Source organism: Protopterus annectens, chromosome 6.part1 (genome assembly GCF_019279795.1).
Source record: "Protopterus annectens isolate FY-2018-M chromosome 6.part1, PAN1.0, whole genome shotgun sequence".
NCBI lineage: Eukaryota > Metazoa > Chordata > Ceratodontiformes > Protopteridae > Protopterus > Protopterus annectens.
In genome coordinates, this window is record NC_056738.1 from 37,856,926 (window position 1) to 37,880,789 (window position 23,864).

The 23,864-nt window shown below is 37.6% G+C and overlaps 1 protein-coding gene across 2 annotated transcripts in view; it reads left to right on the top strand.

Annotated features, from left to right (window-relative positions):
- Positions 1-23,864, top strand: part of IFT172 (intraflagellar transport 172) — a 3,348,311-nt gene that overhangs the window by 2,908,054 nt on the left and 416,393 nt on the right. For both annotated transcript variants that reach the window (XM_044075467.1, XM_044075468.1), the window contains exon 42: positions 23,651-23,770. In XM_044075467.1, the coding sequence (XP_043931402.1) occupies positions 23,651-23,770 (120 nt within the window). The remainder of the gene's footprint in view (positions 1-23,650; positions 23,771-23,864) is intronic.

Here is a 23,864-nt window from a genome sequence, read left to right on the forward strand (position 1 = left end):
CTTTCAAAAACTCATAATAGGTGTTCATTTCCTGTAAAGGTAAGAAAAAAGGGCAGCCTGTGTCAAAACAGGCTATTTCCATGTGGTTGTTTCGTGCTATTACCTTTTTTATACCCATTCTAAAAAGACAATTTCACTCAGGATAAAGGCTTATTATACAGGGTATTGGCTTCATCAGTGGCTTTTTGGAAAGTGTTGGTTTCTAAGCAGCAACTTGGTCCTTTGTACATAATTTTACAAAGCACTTTAAACTAGATTTTTTTCTCCTGGTCCAAGACAAGCCTTGCTAAGGCCATTCTCCTGGGGCTCCTGGTGCCTCATCTTTCCTTCTCACAGTCAGACTAAGCTCTGATAATCTACCCATATATTTTAGGCTACTGCACCTGTGATCCAGATAATGAACACAGTACTGTTGTGTTAGTAAACTTGCCATAACAGTAGATGTCAGAATGATCACTGCTGCAGTAGCTGGTCCCTTCATCCATCTATCCAAAACACCTTTTTCCCATTTTTTTTCGCATGGGGTTGAGGCATCACAGTGGCAAGATCCAGTGTTCACAATGTCAGGTGGCTAGCCCTGCATCGGTTGTTCTTCTATACCACATGCACACACACATACACGCACTCACATCTGCACCCAATTTAGCGTGTCCAGTCTATCTACTGCATGTATTTGGAATGTGGGAAAAAACACACACAAACACAAGGAGGTCTTGCAGACTCCACACAGAAGGCAAACCAGAGAATCTCTTGCTTCGAAGTGACAGCACTACTTGCTATGCCGCAGTGCCGCCAACAGTGTTGCCTCCATCCCCCTTATTTTTGTATATTTTTATTGCAAGGATGAGGACCTTTATTTTTGCTTTCCACCCATTTCCCAGGCTTTAGCCTCCCTCTCTGTTGGCATGAAAGCTTTGAAGGGCTTGGTACCCATTCCTGACATTTTAGTCAGTGTGGTGCCCATTCCCGATGATTAAGTCAGCTCAGATCTAACTGACTAATAGTTTGGGAATTTATAAGGATGCTCTGAAAGCTTTGGAAGCTGGCTGGATGTTGTATCTTTAGCAAGGTATAACCCATATAGAGGTATTTGGAGGTTGTTTCAACACTGTCAAGAGAAGGTTATCAATGATGGACTGTGATTTATCTTTCCAGTAAGTTTTTTTTTCATATCTTGGAATTTAAAGGTAAAATTATAAAAAAACTTAAAATATTAAGAAATAAGTCATAAGGTAAATGGAGTGGATGTTAGCAGGTGTTGGATGGTTGAGATATGTTTTTAAAAAGTAAATACGTATGGTAAAGGTTAAAGAAATCAGACTTTCCAGACTTACATTTAGACAGAAATACATTTAGACTCTTCTGTGTATCTTCTTCAATGACTTGTGCCCGGTTCTTTTTTTCCATTCTGCTTTTTCATCTCTGTTTGTGTCCATACCTTATTTCTACTCGTCTCAATTAGGTAAAGATCATTGAGAATTAATCCTGAACAGCTGTAGCCCAAAAGGTCTTGTACCTGCATGGTGGCTTCTTTGAATCAGAAGAGCTTAGCAGTTAACTTCAAGTTATAATTTCTGAAGGTTATAAAACGCAAATCTGGTTGCTGGACAAGAACAGAATATAGTCCTTTTCCAGTTAATGAAGATTACAGTAATTTATTTCAGTATGGTTTAACGTGTGCTCCCACTAGATCTAATGTGGTTGATGTTACTGTAGATTCCAAAATGTATTTCTGAAATTTGAATCTTAAACTTTGATCATCTAACATGGGATGACTGGAGAAGAGACAACCCCATATGTGAACAGACTATATTCAGTCCCCCTTTACACTCCATTTACAATTTGTTTGGCAAGATTTGTGAAAGGAAAATTTGGCAACTAACACAAGTAAAGAATAATCATCCCAATTTGAGTTGTTCTGAAAGAAAATTATTAAATAACATAAACTTGGATACAATTATTAGGCTAATGAAGCCAGACAAGGGGGTAGTTTGGTTGGTTGTGATAGAGTTTATTGACTACATAGGGAAGGCTGTATTTTTTTTTTAACAGTGATGTTTATACTGAAGTTTCCAGAAATGAGATTAATATTGCCCCCACAGAATTAGCAACATGTTGTATGATTTACTTACTCAGGGGGACTTACATTTTCAAGAATATGATTATATGAATGTCACAGATCCCATTGTTCCAAAAATGTTTGGTATTCCCAAGATCCACAAGGATGTATTGGATCCACCGTTAAATCCTATTGTGGGGGCTTCATGTTCAAAAACCTCTGTAATAACAAAGCTTACTGACTACAAACTGATGCCTGTAGGCTAACAATTTGATTACTTAGTAAAAGATTCTTGGGAATTTTTAAAAACATTTAGTAAGGGCAAGTTTGGTAAACATATGGTGTTTCCCATGGTTGATGTCATATCTTATTTATTGTCATTCCACATGACATCAGCCTTCAGTGGTTTCATGATATATTATAGTTGATGAGTCAGACCTAACCTTGGGTAAAATCAACTTGTGTCAATTAATGTAAGTAGTATTAAAATATAATTTTTTTTTCTTTGCATCAGGAATCAGGAGTGCTATGAGGGCAACTTGTGCCCCCATTTTTGCAAACTTGCTAATGGTCCAATAGGAAATGTTAAATTAAAAAGACATAATCTAACCCCAGCAAGACATCCTCTTAGTTTAAGCTAATAAATGGAATCTGTACGCCAGATTCATTGATGATTTATGTAATTATTGGTTAGAATCTGTTGATGAAATTCACAATTTCATGGAGTATATTAGTAACAGCAAGTTTATTAAAATTTATCAGTAAAATATCAACTGAATAGTTTTTTTATCTCAGTGTCAAGAATAGCAAGGATTATACTGATAAACTATTTTTAGAAAATCTGCTTATTCTAACTCTTTGTTAGACTATAATAGTTGCCATCCTCTTCTTCAAAAATGAGCTTTGGTAAAGGGCCAGATGTTGAGAACTGTGAAGAAATTAGTCGTTGTCATCTGTACTAGCATGTCTGGTTGAAGTTTTGTACATAATTTCAGATTAATCTGTGTATTATTTGCCAGTATGACTAGCTATAATATTATAAATAGGTTCTTGAATGTAAACTAATACTGTGTTTGTACAGGATGTTTTAAAAGTTGTACAATGTTCTGTTACATGTCTAACCCCACATGTTTGTGCAGGAGATTCTAAATGCAGACTGTCTCAGAGTCAGCTGATCTACAGATGATGTCATCAGAATGTGTTCAGATGCTCTGTGTTTACAGTCAGAGAATGAAAGACAGGAAGGAACTTTAATAAACAGCTGTTTGTTGATTTTCAAAACGTGAATTGAAAATATGAACTAGAACAGTTAACCTAGTTTATAAAAGAGCCTGCTGAAGACAGTTTGAACAGTTGCGTTCATAGTTGAGTTCAGTTCATAGTTCTGTTGAGTTCATTTGAGTGGAGTTGTGTTCTCAGTTCACAGTTGTACTGAGCAGTGGATACCCAAAAGACTCACCAAGAACTGTAAGCCTGCCTTTGCTCTGTTGTAATATTTAGTTTAGATCAGGGACAGTGTTCTTCAGTTAGATAGGAAACTAAAGTTAATTAGTCAGAATTTTTCTAAATGCTGGATTTTTATCCTTCACTACTAATTCTATTTTCCTGGTGATTGAATTCTGTTTGTTTAATGAAATTACTGGTTTACATTTTTTAATCATTTTGCTCATTATTAAATATTTTTTATTATCTTACATTGTGCCTGGTCAATTTTTCTATTCTTTTGTGATTTTAGAGTAGTTATATCTGCTTTGATAATTCCCAGGCCATTCTGAAAGCCTGGCTTCAGGTCATATGCTATATTTTGTTTTGATATCTAATTTTAATAATTGGACACCCCTTTGTAAGGGCATGTAGATGCTCTGACTGGTGGCACCTGTTACTGCATTATTTTGGGGAAGGGCCACAGCTGGAAATCTGTGCCAAGCTTTCCCAAAACTGTTTGGATGTGTGAGATTCAATTTATTTAAGTGTAAGTGTATCTGAGGTCTTAAACTGGTTCACATTGCTCTGAAGTGTGTAATAAGGAGTTACATAAGGGATGGGCAGAAGTATACAGTCCAGTCCCAGGTTATAGTGCATGTTCCTCTTGTGCTCCTAGGGGAAATTGTGAAATATTACTTCTGTTTAAGTGACGGTCTCACATTGGAGTCAGTAGTAAGGATTGAAGTTCCTTAGTTACTGATCCAGGATAGAAGGGGACATCATATATTGGTGGGAGTTCGGTGGAATATTAACTGGATATAACATACTGGTGGTAGTTCAGTAGAATATTAACCGGATGTCACATATTGTTGGCAGCTTAGTGAGATTTTTAATTGGACTTCAGTAGCCTGTGGGTAGTTGTCACTAAAGTGTGCACTCTTGACAGCCACAAGGGAAACCTACAGAATTTCAGTCCACCACAGTTTTATTTATTGTTAGTTAGTTAGTCAGGAACAGCAGGCAAAGATGTCAGCCGAAGACTTTAGCAAGCTGACGGAGAACCAGTTGGCCAAAGAGTGTGAAACCAGAGAACTGGTGCATGTCAATCTAAGGAAGCAATGATTTGAGCCCTAGTTGCAGTTTCAGCTCAGACCAGCCATTTGGAGGATATCCAGTTTGGTATTGGGGATGTGCAGTCTGCTGAGACAGGACAATCCTCCTTTTCTTCAAAAGACCTGATAATTTGTCTGGAGTTGGAGAGGCCATGCCTGGAGGCTGAGGAAAAACGGCATCAATATGAACTGGAGGCCAAATATCTTGAACTGAAATCAGCAGAGAGACAGCACATGGAGGCCAAATGACAGGAGGCTGAAGAAAGGGGGAAGCAGCACCGATATGAACTGGAGACTGAGGAAAAACAGCGTCAGTATGAACTGGAAGCCAAATGTCTGGAATCAGCAGAGTCTCTAAGGTGTTTAGAAGATGAGAAAAATGAGAGACACTGCCTGCATGAAATGGAGCTTCTTACCCTTCGAGAGGGTCATGGAGGTAATGGGGAAGGACATGGATGTGGATAAGTTTGATAGTTTTATTCATATATGTTTGAGGGTATGTATGCAGTATGATGTTGACAGTGAACTCTGGGTTCGGCTCATTCCATATCCTTACTCCAGGGCAAAACAGTTCAGGCCATGTCAAAATTGTCTGATGTTGATTGTTTGAATTTTGATAAAGTAAAAAAATGTCTTCTTGATTGTTTTAAACTAACACCTGAAGCTTATATAAAAAAGTTTTGTGAACGTAGAAGCAAGGCAGATGAAAAGTGTATGTGATTATATTGCTGATTTAAGTACTTACTTTCACAGATGGGTGAGTGGGTATCAGGTCACCACTTCTGAGGAACTGGCAGACCTTTTGGTGAGGGAACAAGCCCTCAGTACTTTGCCTGATGACATGAGAATCTGGTTAGCAGATTGACAGTGTAACTCTGCGGAGGAGTTGGGGAGGAAAGAGGATCTCTACTTAGCAAGCAGAGCAACAATGCATAAGAAAGAGATACCCAGTGCTGCACATGGACCTAAGGGAACCCATGGGGGCAGTCTAAACTACTCCAACAGAGTACACCAGTAACATGGGAAACTACTAGTCCAAGTACATGGTTAGGGATTAGATTTTTCAAATGTAAGTGAGAAACAAAAGGTGAGGGAGCCAGCAAGTTGGGATGACATAATGCCAGTGGTAAGTTGTTTGGAAAAAATAGGGGGGGCCAAACTATCATCAAAATGTATATCCTGTTGTAGTAGATGGTAAACAAGTTACTGCTAAGAGAGACACAGCTTCTAATATAACCATTGAAAGGCCTGCAGTGCTTAGAAAAGAGCAGCACTTGCTTGGACAGTCCACTCTAGTCAGAGTTTTGGGAGGGACCCCCATTCCAAATACCCTTGGCTAAGGCTCATCTTGACTGGAAGGGTGGAAGAGAAAACAAGCAGGTAGGTGTGTTTGAGGATATTCCTGCAGATGTCCTGATAGGGAATGACTTTGATGATGCAGTACCTTGTGTACATGCAGTGACACGCAGTCAGGCTTGGAGACAGGCATGTAGGTCTGGTAGCCTGGGGAAGACCCAGACAGATATCATACATGAAGCTGGGACTGATTTGGTGGCTGTTTCATAGAAGGAGTGATCCTGTATCAGTAAGTCTGAAAGTGAGCCATAGCTGCTGGTAGGTACTGACATTCCCTTGGACACGATGACTGCAAGGACAGAGGTGAGTGGTAGTACCCAGATTGACAGTGAGGCACAGCTGTCAGACGTTACTAGACTTCCTGTGGAAGGGGGAGCTGGTGGAGGGTCACAAAGGTAGAGTTGAGACAGGTTCATTTTACAGACTCTACATTATAAAGCTTGAGAGAGGTGGCTAAGGAGGCACCTGAGGCTCAAGGAAGAGGAGGAGGGGAGTCTTATACTGGAACAGAGGTTTGTTGGGTGGCTAGAAGGTAGCAGTTGGTAGTGCCTAGAGCTTACTGTCTGCCACTTTCAGCCATAACACATGACATCCCTTTTTCAGGTCATATGGGTATAAAACATACTAAGAGACATGTTATGCAGAATTGTTATTGGCCTGGGATTGCAAAGGATGTGGTAGGGGATAAGGTTAAGGCTCCATTAATGCCTTTGCCTTTTATTGAAGAGCCATTTAAAAGGGTGGCCATGGATATTTTGAGACCCCTGAGTACTCCAAGTTCTTCAGGGAAGAAATATATCCTGGTGGTAGTAGATTATGCTACTTGATACCCTGAGGCGGTAGCTCTGTCATCTGTTGAGGTAGTGAATGTGGCAAATGCTTTGCTAGAACTTTTGAAATTTTCAGCAGGGCAGGTTTTCCGAGGGAGATAATGACTGGCCAAGGAGCCAAATTCATGTCAGACCTACTGACTTGTTTGTAGAAGCACTGTGGGGTGAAACATCTAAAGACCACCCCCCTATCATTCCAGACTAATGGCCTTGTGGAGAGGTTAAACTCTACATTAAAGACTATACTGTGGGCATTTGCAGACCAGTTTAATAGGGAGTGGGACAAGTATTTGCCTCATCTATTATTTGCATGCAAGGAAGTACCACAGAAATCTACAGGTTTTTCACCGTTTAAGTTGTTATATGATCACGGGGTGAGGGGACATTAGATTTGATTTGAGATGAGTGGGAAGGTGAGACTGAATCTTTCAAGGAGTCTGTTGTGGCATATGTCCTTAACTTCAGGACAAGACTTAAGGAGCTCATGGATTTGGCACAAGAGAACTTAGCATTAGCCCAACAACAGAAAAAAAGTTTGGTATGTTAGGAATTCTCGAGCCTGAGAGTATGCTGAGGGACATTCCTGTTAGACATAACAAGTTACAAGCAGCTTGGGAGGGACCCTTTGAAGTGGTAAGGAAGCCCAGTGATGTGAACTACATGATAAAACTTGTAGGCAGGAGACAGAGGCACAGATTATACCATGCTAATATGATGAAACCTTATTATGACATTGAGGCCCTAGTATTGAGTATTTACAGTGGATAGCAGGAGGATTCTGAAGGGGATATGGTAACCGATCTTCTTAGTGAGGCTAGGACTGAAACCTCTGTGGAAGAGATAGCCGTATCACAGCAGTGAACTCGTAATCAAGTCTGAGAGATAAGAGCAATATTGAAGTAATTTGGGGAAATGTTCACAGTGAAACCTGGGTGTACTGACTTGGTGCAGCACCATGTGGACTCAGGACTCCAAGAACCTATCAAGCAGGTTCTTTTTAGAGTGCCTGAAATGGTTAAACAGACTCTGAAGGAGGAGATAAGAGAAATGCTAAGACTGGGGATAATTCAGGAATCAAATAGTCCCTGGGTTTCCCCAGAAATGCTGGTATCAAAGAAGGATGGTAGTGTTAGATTCTGCATAGACTATAGGAAATTAAACAGTTATACAGAGTCAGATACATACTCCATGCCTAGAATAGACAAAGCCTTAGAACAGCTGGGGCTAGGTATCTGACCACTATTGATCTGGCCAAGGGATACTGACAGGTCTCCTTGACTCCCATTTCTAGAGAAAGTTCAGCTTTCATAACTCCTTTTGGATTTTATGAATTTATAAGGATGCCCTTTGGAATGAAAAATGCCCCAGCAACTTTCTAGAGACTATTAGATTGTATCTTAGTAGGAGCAGGAGATTATGTTCTAGTAAACTTGGATAACATTGCTATTTACAGCCATTCCTGGCAAGAGCACCTTCAACATGTTAGAGAGGTCTTGGGTAGATTAAAAAAGACAGGATTAACCAATAAATCCAGTAAGTGTCAGGAAACCTGTCAAATCAGAAGCTATTCAGGCGTGGCCAGTTCCTGTAACTAAAAAGCAAGTGAGAAGATTTCTAGGGGCAGTGGGGTACTATAGAAAATCTGTGCCCAATTATAGTACAGTAGCTGCACCCCTTACTGACCTAACTAGGAAAAATAAACTGGATAAGATAGTGTGGACCACAGATTGCAAGCAGGCATTCCAAAAACTTAAATAGATTTTGGGAGGTCCCCCAGTGTTAGCCAGCCCAGAATACAGCAAATAATTTGTTGTGCAAGCAGATGCTTCAAATTATAGGTTGAGGGCTGTACTTAGCCAAGTTTTCTCAGAAGGAGAATAGCACCCAGTGGTATACCTTAGTCGTAGACCTCAACCTAGGGAAGAATGTTATGCAGCTGTGGAGAATGAATGTTTAGCTATAGTATGGGCATTTCAGAAGCTGCAGCCCTATCTTTATGGAAGAAAATTCACTGTATTCACAGGTCATAACCCTTTAACATGGCTTAATAGAGTCAGCAAGCAAAATGACAAGTTACTGAGGTGGAGTCTCGGGTTGCAAGCATATAACATGACAATATAACACCAAGTGGGTTTAACAATGCAATGCAGATGGATTATCCAGGAGAGAATGGGTTAATATATTCCCAGACAGACCCATTTCTCTCCAGCATAATTTTTCAAGGGTTACTTGAAAATCATGTTTGAGTCATGGGGGGAGAAATGTGAAGAACTTAGACAGTCATCTGTGCTAGCAAGTCTGGCTGAAGTTTTGTATATAATTTCAGATTAACGCATGTATTATATACTAGCATGACTAGCTATGATATTGTAAATAGTTTCTTACGTGTTGATTAATACTCTGTACAGGATGTTTTAAAAGTTGAATAGTGTTCTGTTACATATCTAACTGCACATGTTTGTACAGGAGAGTCTAAACACAGATTGTCTCAGAGTCAGCTGATCTACAGATGATGTCATCAGAATGTGTTAAGATGCTCTGTGTTTACTGTCAGAGATTGAAAGACAGGAAGGAAATTTAATAAACAGCTGTTTATTGATTTTCAGAGAGTAAAATGAAAATAAGAACTGGAACAGCTGAGACAGTTAACCTAGTTTATAAAAGAGCCTGCTGAAGACAGTTTGAACAGTTGAGTTCATAGCTGAGTTCAGTTTGTAGTTCTGTTGAGTTCACTTGAGTGGAGTTGTGTTCTCTGTTCACAGTTGTAAAGGACTCACCAAGAACTATAAACCTGCCTTTGCTCTGTTGTAATATTTAGTTTAGATCAGGGACAGTGTTCTTCAGTTAGATAGGAAATTATAACTAAATTAGTCAGAGTTTTTCTAAATGTTGGATTTCTGTCCTTCAGTATTAATTTCATTTTCCTGGTGATTGATTTCTGTTTGTTTAATGACATTACTGTTTTACATTTTTTAATCATTTTGCTCATTATTAAATATTTTTTTATTATTTTACATTGTGGCTGTTTAATCAGTGTAGTGTTTAGTGATGTGAGAGTGCTTATACCTGCTTTGATAATTTTTGGGCCACTCGGAAAGTTTGTCTGCTTCAGGTCATATGCTACCATTTGTGTTGATATCTAATTTTAATAATTGGACACCCCTTTGTAAGGGTATGTGGATGGTCTGATTGGTGGCAACGTGTTACCATATTATTTTGGGGAAGGGACACAGCTGGAAATCTGTGTCAGGCTTTCCCAGAAGTGCTTGGATGTGTGACATTCAACTAATTTAAGTGTGAATGTATCAGATGTCTTAAACTGAGACACATTGCTCTGAAGTGTGTAATAAGGAGTTACATTAGGGGTGGACAGAAGTATACACTCCAGTCCCAGGTTATAGAGCATGTTCCTGTTGTGCTCTTAGGGGAAATTAGTGAAATATTGCACCTGTTTAAGTGGTGGGCTCACATTGGAGTCAGTAGTGAGGATTGAATTTGCCTAGTTACTGGGCAAGGATAGAATAGAACGTCACATATTAGTGGCAATTTGGTGGGATATTAACAGGACGTCACAAGGACTATACAGTGGTATCAAATTAAGTGGATTTTATCAAAGAAATGCATGTGTTGACAGACATGTTCAAAAAGAGAGGTTATCCCAAAGAGTTGATTATGAATTTCTATAAGTGACCATAAAGAGGAGTCAAGGTTCTTATTATCCGTTTCTTGGTAACAACCAAGAACGGAATGAAAGCCCTAAGATGAGATCAGATTATAGCCATAAAAGTATGATTTTAGAATACAATACTGATGCAATAAAATTAAGGATATTTTTGTGAAGAACTGGACATGTTATCCTGTGATGAGGTGGATAAAACCTGGGGCCAGCACCCCAATTTATATATAAAAGAGGGTTGAATTTTAAGAATTTAGTTGAAGGGAAAGGGCATTGAGTCAAGTAACTTCACAAAAATTGATGGGCACTTATAAATGTAATGTGCGTAAGCAGTGTCACCTGATAAAGTAAGATAACATTATTTGTTTAAAAGGACAGGAACTTATAAATAGCTACAGTTATTTTACTTGTCACTCTGAGGGGCTGGTATAATTATCCCAGTGTTACCAGTGTGATTAATTTTTATATTGGAAAAACAGAGCGTATGCTTTGGGAACATATGTATCAGCACATTAATGATATTAATAATAAGATGACCACCAATGTCTTGTTTAGGCAGATTTCTAAGTTCCTGGATCACCGTTTCCAGTTCCAAATAATTGAAAAAGTGCCTGTGGACCTTAGGGGGACCTTAGAGAGAGAAAATGGGACTATATGAATTAAAATGGCAGATCAAATTACAAGCAGATTTCCTCTCAGGTTTAAATGACATTTCATTAAAGAGTTATTTAAGAGTCAGGGCAAGTAATTTATGTTAGTTTATGATTCAACAGATTGTAATATTTAATTCAATCAGTAATGTTTCTTTACTATTTTTACTAAAATGTAAAAAAGAGAAAAAATACTAGTGCAATATCTTTTTGTGACAATAGATGGCGATGTTTCCTCACATTTTGTATTGGTAAAGAAAGGAACTATTTTAACATTGCATTTGTAAGCACTTTATTTCTTAAAAGATTAGAATTTATATTATATTTTAATTAATATTTAGGACTGATGTTTTTAAAGTATTTATGGAATAAAATTCATTATGATGTTTTTTAAAAATAATTTTAAAGTTAGTATTTATTAGCTGGATCCACAAGAATAGAATGTAATGTAGTGATGAATATTTATGAGCCCATGTAGGGAATGATTTGTGTATTTGAAATGAAATTAAGGGATTTCATTGGTTTAATATTTTAAAAGCAGTATAAATGCAATTAAGACAATTAATTGATTCATCTGATGAAGTCTGAATTGTGTGGACGAAAACGCATGGTTGTATTCAAGGCGTTCATGTGGTTGTTACTTTGTGCTGAATAAAGTGTAGATGTTATCCAGTTCGTGCCTGCAGTCTCCATTATCACAGCATTTCTTCTGATTTTATTAGTGATTTTCGAGTGTTTTCACCTGGTTTGTTTATTAGTTTTTACTGTGGAGAGATTATGGAGAGAGTTTCACCGATGAACGTTAAGGGGCAGGATGAACTGGACCAATCGCGCAATCTCATAGGCCAGTTAATTGAGCTTATAGATTTGCTTACTCCGTTGTGCCATACCTTGGTGGGGTCAAATTCTAACATTTTGGAAGCTAAAGGAAGTGGAACCGAAAGGTGCTCTATGCATAAGCATAAAAGGAAAAGGGATTTTATTGGCAGTCATTTTGAAGCCGGCGACCTGAATGAACCGAATGATGGAACTTTTAACCCAGAGGACACACCAAGGAATTTGTGCAACAACGCTGGTGAAATATTGGGTGCTGAAACAACGGATGGTGCCCATACTGTTTTTTTTCTAATCGACTGAATTTGCACTTGGTTAACTCAGGTACTATGTTTGATAAACAACTTAAAGAGACTACTGAATGGCTTAAAGTTAACTATTGTTTTAAAATGGACAATGGAGCTCATCAGGGACCTCCAACCACTGATTCTTTTTCTATAAAAATGGATACAATTTCTAAATTGATGTTGAAATATAGGACTCTATGTATAAAAAATGCATATCTTTTAGAGTGTATTAATAAGAATATTGTCCCAAAGGGACTTAGAGTGTACAAATATCCCAACAATGTGCAACTGGTCTCGGACTTCCATAAGCAATTATTGGAAGTTTTTAATAATTGTGGATTAGATGTATTAAAATTAATTATTAAGGAGAATAATAGAAATCAGGATTTGTTACAGAAATAAATTGATGAATTAGATAAATATATTAAGGAAGATTTCATTTTTAAAATAAGGGAAGAGAGGAAAAAATATTATAAAATAAGAAATGAAATAGATATTAAATGCAATGGTTTAATTGATAGGAAAGTAAATAAATTAGAGAGAGATATACAAGAATATGAAAATAACATGAGTTATCCTAAACCACCTTTTTCCAATAGGGTTGGTTATGGATTGAACAAAAGGGTGAATAACAATAATTATGTTGAAAAAAGATTTGACACATGGAATAATGATGAGTATGACCTAGACTTCCCACGATTAGTTAGGGAAGAGAATACTATTTACAGGGAAGTCAATGGGAGGGGAAATTTTCAAGTGAGGGGGGGAGAAGAGGGAGGGGGAGATATTAGATATATATACCCCTGTCCCTAGTCAATCCACCCTTCAACAAGAAATATTGGTAGAGGGATTTAGAAACACCTGCGATGGTTTTTCCATATACAATTTTAGTAACATTCCATTGACTAAGGAACATTTCAGTCTTTTGAGTAAGGGACTCAAATATATTCCATATGTTAAGGGTGACCTAACTAGGACTATTTTAGATATAAAAATGTTTTTAAGAAAAATTAATTTAGAAATGATATTTTCCAAAAATATAACAAATAACACTACTTATAATCATCAAGAATTAGTATGTAGATCTACATATAATCCCCCGATACACCCCCAATTAAAAAATGTTGAACTTATGTTAGAAAAAGAAGTGAGAAATATGGACAAGAAAGTTAAATACAAAGCAAATCTCAGTATAGATGAGAAAATAATTCTGGATAATATGACTATTAACCCCAGAATACGTGTAATGAAACCAGATAAAGGTGGGGGGATTGTGATTATGGATATAATACATTATGAGGGAAAAATGAACCAAATATTAAGGGATGAAAATAAATACAATTGTGTTTCTAAAAATTAAGTGTTTTTGGCATATAATAAAATTGAAATAGCATTAAAAGATATGTTATGCGAAGGTGTTATTGATAAAAAAATGTATGCCTATTTGAATGTAGAGAAACCCAAAATCCCTATTATTTTTGGAATACCCAAAATCCATAAAAATTCTGAAGACCCCCCACTTAGACCTATAGTATCTGCGGATGGCTCAAAAACATTGCCTTTAGCTAAATTTGTGGATACTAAGATTAAACATATCTGGGTTAATAATAAAATAATATTAAAGGATTCCTGGGATTTATTAAGAGAAATTTCACCAGAATTATATTCTGGCAACTTATTATTTGTTACTATTGACATTATTGATCTTTTTTCATGTATACCATATGAGATAGGTATGAAAATGTTTGAAGAGGTAGTTTTCCATGACAAAAATTTATCCCACAGGGAAAAGGTAGCGAGTACAGGCCTCATGGATTTGGTCCTACAGAATAATTTTTTAGTTTTCAATGGTGAATTTTTTCAGCAAATTCAGGGGGTAGCCATGGGAGCTGCCTGTGCTCCTACATTTGCTAATATAATTTTGTCAAAGTGGGAGGAAACATTTATTTTACATTCAAAGTTCAATTCCTGTTGGACGCTATATCGCAGATTTCTAGACAATATAGTTATATTTTGGACAGGAAGTAACATAGAATTTGAGGAATTTATAGAATATATAAATAATAGTACTAACTTTCTAAAATTTACCTATAATACGTCTTATGAATCCCTGCAATATCTAGATTTGGAAATTTATAAGTCTGACAATAATAAATTGAAAACTAGAATACATAGAAAGCCAACCTTTTGTAATTCTTTCCTTCACTACAATAGTGCACATCCAGCACACTGTAAAAGGAATATAGTGAAGGGACAATATGTTAGAGGTAGCAGAATGACAAGTTTGGATAGTGATTTTATTAAAGAATGTAATTTTCTTGAAAATATGTTCATAGATAGGGGGTATCCCAGGGAATTTATTAATGTTATTAGAATGGAGGTAGAAAAGGGTAGAGAAAACAAATTTAAACCTATTAAAGAGGTTGTTAATATTCCTGATTTAATACATAATTATAATGAGTGTAAAGAGATGGAAAATAGAGGTGAATTTCAACAAGCCCTAGTTTTGGAATTTAATGCAACTAATAACAACATAAGAGGGATTTTTCAAAAAGAGTGGGAAAAAATTATCTCCCTCACTGATTTGAAGAATGTGCCTAAAATAAGACCTAAGGTAGTTTATAAAAATTCAAGAAGTATAAGGAATATATTAGAAAATAAGAATAATAATAATTCCAACTCATGCAGGAATGGTGAAAGGAAATTAGGCACCTTCCAGTGTGGAAGGTGTAATCAGTGTGAATTTATTATTAACAAGGGGGATATATTTTTGGAAAGTAGAAATAGGTGGATAAGGAGCAAAGGATACTATAATTGTGACACTAAGGGGTTAGTATACCTTGCCTTATGTGGACAATGTAATGCTTTTTATGTGGGGAAAACGGAGAGAACACTAAAAAAAAGAATATATGAACACATTTATGATATATCTAAAGGTAAAGAAACAGATGCATTATTTAAACATTCTAAAGTATGTGTAGGTTATAAATTCTTCTTTTTGGTTTTGGAACAGATTAAGAATGATATTAGGGGTGGCCCATGGGAAGAAAGAATAGAATGTAAAGAATTATGGTGGCAAGTAAAGAAAATTCCCAGGGTTAAATGACTATCTTTCTATTTTGCCACTATTAAAGATAAGGGCTACAAAAATGTAAAGAAGAGAAAAAATACTAGTGCAATATCTTTTTGTGACAATAGATGGCGCTGTTTCCTCACATTTTGTATTGGTAAAGAAAGGAACTATTTTAATATTGCATTTGTAAGCACTTTATTTCTTAAAAGATTAGAATTTATATTATATTTTAATTAATATTTAGGACTGATGTTTTTAAAGTATTTATGGAATAAAATTCATTATGATGTTTTTTAAAAATAATTTTAAAGTTAGTATTTATTAGCTGGAGCCACAAGAATAGAATGTAATGTATGAATATTTATGATCCCATGTAGGGAATGATTTGTGTATTTGAAATGAAATTAAGGGATTTCATTGATTTAATATTTTAAAAGCAGTATAAATGCAATTAAGACAATTAATTGATTCATCTGATGAAGTCTGAATTGTGTGAACGAAAACGCATGGTTGTATTCAAGGCGTTCATGTGGTTGTTACTTTGTGCTGAATAAAGTGTAGATGTTATCCAGTTTGTGCCTGCAGTCTCCGTTATCACAGCATTTCTTCTGATTTTATTAGTGATTTTCGAGTGTTTCCACTTGGTTTCTTTACTATTTTTATTATATTTATCATATTTTTGAGTGTTTTAGTTTTTATTATATAACATGTTTTCCTTTGGGGCATACATATTTTTAAAGAATAAAGGTTTATGGTTATGGGGAGAGTGTTTTATTAGGTGATTCAATTTTGCTAAGCTTATCTTATAATGTGCATGTTTACCTACATGTTTTTGTTTTTAAATTTTAAATCTTTTTGTACTTAACTTGTCATATAAATGTGGCTTGAAATTGGTTCACACCTGATTGGCTGGTTTTATCATGTGATTCATGTTTAATGTTTTATTAAGACTTTGTAAGTGTAGTACTCATTTGTTCTGAAGAAGTCTTGTTACATTGAAAGATAAAAGGCTCAAAAGTGTATCGGATCTTGTCATTTTCAATTTCCTCAACAAATGGGATTGGATCCAACTCAGCCACTTTTCACAGATTCTAGGATCCGAATCAAAAGCTCCTCCCTTACCCATAATGCCTCTAACCAATACAACACCTCAGATGTTGTTTGCTGCTCTTCAAGATCATTGAGATTGGGAATTCTTGTACTCCTTTGTGGTTGTGACTGTTTTTTCAGCCTTTTAAATTAAACTTTTTTATATACCCTCCTTACCTGCTTTACCTTATTAGGTATTTTATTTTTTTTACCGTGGTTGGTAAATTGTTTTTCCTTCCCTTTTACCTGTAGGTATACCCTCTAAAATACCATAGTTGGTAGTCTTTTTCTTTCTGTCTTTCACGATTTTTTTTAAAATTCTTTTTGTACTTTTTTTTTTACCAGTATGGCGAACAAATCTATGGGTTTTAAAAAATGCACTTCCTGTGAGCATAAGATCCCTAATTCTGATGCACACAGAGAGTGCATTTATTGTTTAGGTCCAGCACATTTAGAAAACTCCATAATCTATTTGTGCAGCTTTTAATGTTAGAGCTGTCAGTGATCGGAGGAGCAAATTGATTTTAAAGGGTTTCCTTCCTGCTTCAACTTTCTCATCAAGTACTTCATTAGGGGCTCAAACTCCGTCTCAAAATGCTAAGGAGCCCAGGGAGCACTGCAAGTACTCTCCTACCCAGACTCCTCCTCAGACTTCTTCTGAACCTCCTGAAAAAGTTCCAAAATTATCAGATCCAAAGCCTTTGGATCTGAAACAGTCTATGGCTCTTCGCCCTCAGAACCATGTTCCCAAGTTCTCCCTAGAACTGGTGTCTCTGAGGCTCAGATCTCCCTTTCTCCAAGAAACACCCCAAAATTCCTAGGCTACCCTTTACTGTCATCGTCTTTCTGAAGTGGAGGTGGATAGGATGATGAGGAAATCCCTCAGAACACAAATCCAGATGGGGGTTTTGCCACCTCCTTCCCCCATTGTATCTGTAAGTCAGCAACCTGTCTTTCTACCAGTCATTACTCCTTCTCTGATCCAACCACCCGTTTCAGAGCTGATGGATCCAAAGACACCGGGAGTCGATACTTTGGATCCAAAAGATCTTCCTGTTTCGACTCTGAATACTTACCTGACCTGGTTGGCTCAGACTCTGTTGGAGCATGATGGCTGTTGTATTGGGGGACCTCAGGGGTTGTCTGCTCCAGAAGTCTCAGCTCCGGAGGGATTGCTCTTGGCTTCTCTGGTTCCCTCTGCCTTTGAGGTGGTGGAGAGGGTATTCTCTCAGTCGAGAGTAGTGTCGACACTCCCTTCTTTGGATCCATACCGTATTCCTTCTGTGGATCCTGTGTCTAAGCTCTTAAATCCTACACCTCAGGGACAGCCAGCCCAGAAAAGCTTCCAAACAGCTCTATCCATAGAGCACCTTGTCTCTTTAGATACTTGATTAGGACAAATGGAACCTTCAAATGAACATAAATATGAGAACCCTAGATGTCACTTTCTGTAATATGTTAATTCTAAACCTGTCACTTGTTAAAATAGTTAAAATACTTTGTATATGCACATATATTAATCTAAATAATACATAAAAAAAATAAAAACTGAAATATGAAAAATAATAAATAATAAAATAACCCGGAGTACCCCAATTTTTAACTGTTTATTTTTCCTCTATATTTATAGTTTGGCTGCTCTTAGCTTCAGGACTGGGGCAGTAGAAATGTACTCATTCAGCCCCGGTAGTTTATTACTTTGCAAAACCAACTGCCAATATAATTCCCTATACTCAATTATGATTTTTTTTGTTTTTTTTAATGTATTATTTAAATGATTGTATATATTATTTAGAATTAACATAGGTTTAGAATTAACATATTACAGAAAGTGACATCTAGAGTTCTCATATTTATGTTTATTTGAAGGTTCCATTTGTCCTGATCAAGTCACTAGGTCTATAACTAGGAATGTTAAGATGTTATGTTTTATCCTATATACAGTTTTAAATGGATGTATTAAGTGATCATGTTTATTGTCATGAGTTTTAAAATGTCATGTTTTATTTTCTTCTTTTATTAAACAGTTTTGGTTTATTTTTAAATAATGGTTTTGATTAGTTAATTAGTTATTGAACGTTAATTGGAGGTGTGTTTAATAATATATAAAGGGTGTATGTATTTTATATTTATTGTATACATCTGATGAAGTTCTTTGCTGTAAGAACGAAAATGCGGTGATTAAGTTAATTGCGTTAATGTGTTTTCTTTAATAAAGTTTCGGTACTTTGTGTTGCTGGCTGCTTTTTGGCCTCAGTCTAGTTTTAGATTACTCCTTCACTGGTCCAATTCCAGCAATTCTAGACTTCTTGCTTCAGTTTTCCAGGTCGGAGCAAGTTTTTCTACTATTAAAGTTCAACTGACAGCCATCTTGAACTATAATACGGAGATAATGCTTCTTCTTTAGCATAATCTAAATTGTGTAAAGCATGCTAATTGCTGAACCCATTATATACATTTTGTTATATGATAAATATTGCTATTCATCATTTGCACTTGACAGTGTGAACCAAATTGTGAACTATTATTGTTTATGTAAATGTTATTTGTAGAGCTTTAGAGCTTTTCTCCCAGGGCCTCCACTGAAAAATGACCCATGTCCAGTCAGATTTTCCCAGTAACCAAACATAAAATAAATAAATAATAAATAAATTCCTTAGGGGTACCTTTTTACTTAGACCTCCAATAAAGGATCCCACTCCACTATGGGACCTCACTGTGGTTTTACAAGCCTTAGTATGCTCTCCTTTTGAACCATCAGCTAAGGTGGATCTCAAGTTTCTTTCTTGGAAAACTGTCCTTCTGGTAGCTATAACTTCTGTAAGATGGGTGTCTGAACTCCAAGTGCTTTTTTCTAAACCACCATATCTGATTTTTCACAAAGATAGAGTTACATTACACACAAATCTTTCCTTCTTACCACAAGTTGCCTCCGAAACCAGTATCAGTCAAGACATCAACGTGCAAGTTTTTTCCCCTAAATTTGAAAATAAAGGAGAATGCACCCTTCATCTTCTTGATGTACATAGACAATTGCCTTTTTACCTGGACAGAATCAAAACATTCAGAAAATCTTAACAACTTTTTGTTTCCTTTTCTAATGTAAGAAGGGGAAGACCAGTTTCTAAAACTTCCCTAGCAAAATGGATAAGAGATTGCTTTGCTTTCATTTATTCCTTGAAAGGTATTCCCTTACCTAAACAAGTGAAGGCACATTCAACCAGGTCATTATCTAGTTCAGCAGCCTTTTGGACTAGAGCCTCTATTGACTATATTTGTGCAACTGCCACTTGGTATAATACTTATACTTTTATTATGCCATTCATTGAGGAACAAATGAAAATGACAACATCAGATAAAAAGTTATGTACTCACCATAAAATTCCATCTGTGTTGTCCATTTTTATTCTTTCTCAACTTCCCTCCCACCTTCCCCTTGTCCTTAACCCTAGGAGAGATCTAATGGCAGAGTGGTTAGGAACCATAGTTCCTGTTTGAGCCCCCAATCTTTCATCTATCACTTTACAATCATAGTATAGTTATTACAATATATTACTATATATATATTTGGATCTATGTCATCATCTTCTTTCGGCTGTTCCCATTAGGGGTCACCACAGTGGATCACCTGTTTCCATTTCTTCCTGTCCTCTGCATCTTGCTGTGTCCCACCAACCACCTGCATGTCCTCTCTCACCACATCCATAAACCTTATCTTAGGCCTTCCTCTTTTCCTGTTACCTGGTAGCTTCATCATTAGCATCTTTTTCCCAATATACTCAGCATCCCTCCTCAGCACATGTCCAAACCAATGTAATCTTGCCTATGTGGCTTTGTCTTCAAACCTTCCAGCCTGGGCTGTGACCCTCTAATATACTTATTCATAATCCTGTCCACCCTCGTCACACCCAGTGCAAATCTTAACATCTTTAACTCTGCCACATCCAGCTCAAACTCCTGCCTTTTTGTCAGTGCCACTGTCTCCAACCCATATAACATAGCTGGTCTCACTACCCTCTTGTAGACCTTCCCTTTCACTCTTACAGGTACTCGTCTGTCACAAATCACTCCTGACACTCTTCTCCACCCACTCCATCCTGCTTGTACTCTCTTCTTCACCTCTCTTCCACACTCACCGTTACTCTGAACTATTGACCCCAAGTATTTCAACTCATCCACCTTCGCCACCTCTACTCCTTGCATCCTCACCATTCCTCTATCCTCCCTCTCATTCACACACATATATTCTTTCTTAGACATGCTGACCTTCATTCCTCGTCTCTCTAGAGCATATCTCCATCTCTCCAGGGTCTCCTCCACCTGTTCCCTACTCTCACTATAGATCACAATGTCATCTGAAAACATCATAGTCCACGGGGACTCCTGTCTGATTTCGTCTGTCAACCTGTCCATCACCATTGCAAACAAGAAAGGGCTCAGAGCTGATCCTTGATGTAACCCCACCTCCACCTTAAATGCATCTGTCACTTCCACCGCAGACCTCACCGCTGTCATACTACCCTCGTACATATCCTGTACCACTCTTACATACTTCTCTGACTTCCTCATACAATACCACAACTCCTCTCTAGGCACCCTGTCATATGCTTCCTCTAAGTCTACGAAAACACAATGCAACTCCTTCTGACATTCTCTGTACTTCTCCATCAACACTGTCAGAGTAAACATCGCATCTGTAGTGCTCTTTCCCAGCATGAAAACATACTGCTGATCACTAATCATTATGTCCCTTCTTAACCTAGCTTCCACTACTCTTTCCCATAATTTCATGCTGTGACTGATCAATTTATTCCCTCTGTAGTTACTACAGCTCTGCACATCACCCTTATTCTTAAAAATCAGTACCAAAACACTTTTTCTCCATTCCTCAGGCATCCTCTCACTTTCCAAGATTTCATTAAACAATCTGGTTAAAAACTCCACTGCCATTTCACCTAAACACCTCCATGCTTCCACAGGTATGTAATCTGGGCCAACAGCCTTTCCATTCTTCATTCTCTTCATAGCTATCCTTACTTCCTCCTTGCTAATCCATTGTACTTCATGATTCACTATCCCTACATCATCCAACCTTCTCTCCCTCTCATTCTCTTCATTCATCAACCCCTCAGAGTACTCTTTCCATCTCCTCAACACACTCTCCTCGCTTGTGAGTATGTTTCCCTCATTATCCTTTATCACCTTTACCTGCTGCACATCTTTCCTAGCTTGGTCCCTCTGTCTAGCCAATCGGTACAGGTCCTTTTCTCCCTCCTTGGTGTCCAACCTTTCATACAACGTTTCATATGCCTTATCCTTAGCCTTTGCCACCTCTCTCTTTGCCATGCACCTCATCTCCTTATACTCCTGTCTACTTTCTTCATCTTCTTCTTTGCCACCCTCTTTGTCTGTATACTCTCCTGTTCCACCACCATGTCTCCTTGTTGTCCTTCCTCTGTCCAGATGTGATACCAAGCACCTTTCTAGCCATCTCCCTTACTAGCTCTGCTGTAGTTACACAGCTATTTGGTAACTGTTCACTGCCACCCAGTGCCTGTCTTAACTCATCCCTGAACTCCACCTGACAATTACCCTTTTTCAATTTCCACCATTTGATCCTTGATGCTGCCCTCACACTCCTCCTCCTCTTCTTGATCATCAACGTCATCCTACAAACTACCATCCTATGCTGCCTAACTACACTTTCTCCGGTCACCACTTTACAGTCTCCATTCTCCTTCAAACTGGCCCTCCAACACAAGATATAATCCACCTGTGTGCATCTTCCTCCACTCTTGTATGTCACCCTATGCTCCTCCCTCTTGTTAAAATACATATTCACCACAGCCATGTCCATCATTTTCGCAAAATCCACTACCATCTGACCTTCTGCATTCCTTTGTTTAACACCATACCTACCCATCACTTCCTCATCCCCTCTGTTCCCTTCACCAACATGCCCATTGAAATCTGCTCCAATCACCAGTCTCTCAACCTTGGGTACAGTCATCACCACTTCATCTAACTCACTCCAAATATTTTCTTTCTCATCCATCGCACACCCAACTTGTGGAGCATATGCACTAACAACATTCATCATTACACCATCAATTTCCAGCTTCATAAACATCACTCTATCCGACACTCTTTTCACCTCCAAAACACTTTTTGCATACTGTTCCTTCAGAATAACTCTTACTCCATTTCTCCTCTCATCCCACACCATGATAAAGCAATTTGAACCCACCTTCGATACACCTAGCCTTACTCCCCTTTCATCTGGTCTCTTGCACACACAATATACCAACCTTCCTTCTGTCCAGAATATCAGCTAGCTCTCTCCCTATATCAGTCATACTGCCAACATTCAAAGTTCGGACCCTCACTACCACAGTCCTAGCCTTTCTCCTCTCTTCCTGCCTTCGGCCATGCCTTCCGCCTCTTCTCCTCCTTTGGCCAACAGTAGCCCAATTTCCGCCAGCACCCTGTTGGCTAACAGTACTGGTGGTGGTCGTTGTTAACCTGGGCCTCGACCGATCTGGTATGGAAATATTTACTGGTGTCTGCATGAAATTATTTGGTGAAGTTTTACGCCCGATGCCCTTCCTGACGCAACCCGCCCCATTTACCCGGGCTTGGGACTGGCACAAAGAAATGCACTGGCTTGTGCATCCCCAGTGGCTGGGTTATATTTGGATTTATGTAAGAAGATCAAAAGTTCAAAAAACGGAACATCATAATATCTAAAACTCAACCCCCCCACACCCTCTGCTAATTATATATACCATCTCCAAGATCACACAACACTGGAGAAAGGGCAAATTTCATTTTTGATATTTTGAGTTTTAGATATTTTGATTTTCAATCTTTTGAGCTTTTGATCTTCTGAAGGGGATCCATATATTTATATACACATAATAGCAGCAAACTTGATCTGAGGTGTTGCATTGGTTAGGGTCATTATGAGTAAGGGAGGAGCTCAAGATTCGGATCCTAGAATCTGTAGAAAGTGGCCAAGTCAGATCAGATGATCGGATCTGAACCCATTCATTGAGGAATAATGAAAATGGACAACACAGATGGAACATTATGGTGAATACATAACTTCTTTTTTTTCATTTCCTTTGTTCTTTTGCTTGTTAAGTTTTTGCTTTGGTGTGCTGTTGCTACTTTCTACTTTGTTTAGTTACATGGTTCTGAAGGTTATAAGAAAAGATACAGTGCATTTAAATTTAACCTTTTTCTTATCCTTTTTAAAGTGTGAGAATCTGCTAAAGTCATCAGAAGTAAACTCGCCAGCCCATGAGGAGTTTGAACAGATGCTTCAGATCGCACACTATTATGCAACCCGTTCAGCATCACAAGGAGCAACTCAACTGGTATGTGCGCATGTCTTTGATGTGTGATAGACTAATAGAGTGGTTATGTTGGTATGGTCACAGAAACATTTTTAGTTCTTTCAGGTTTAATTTT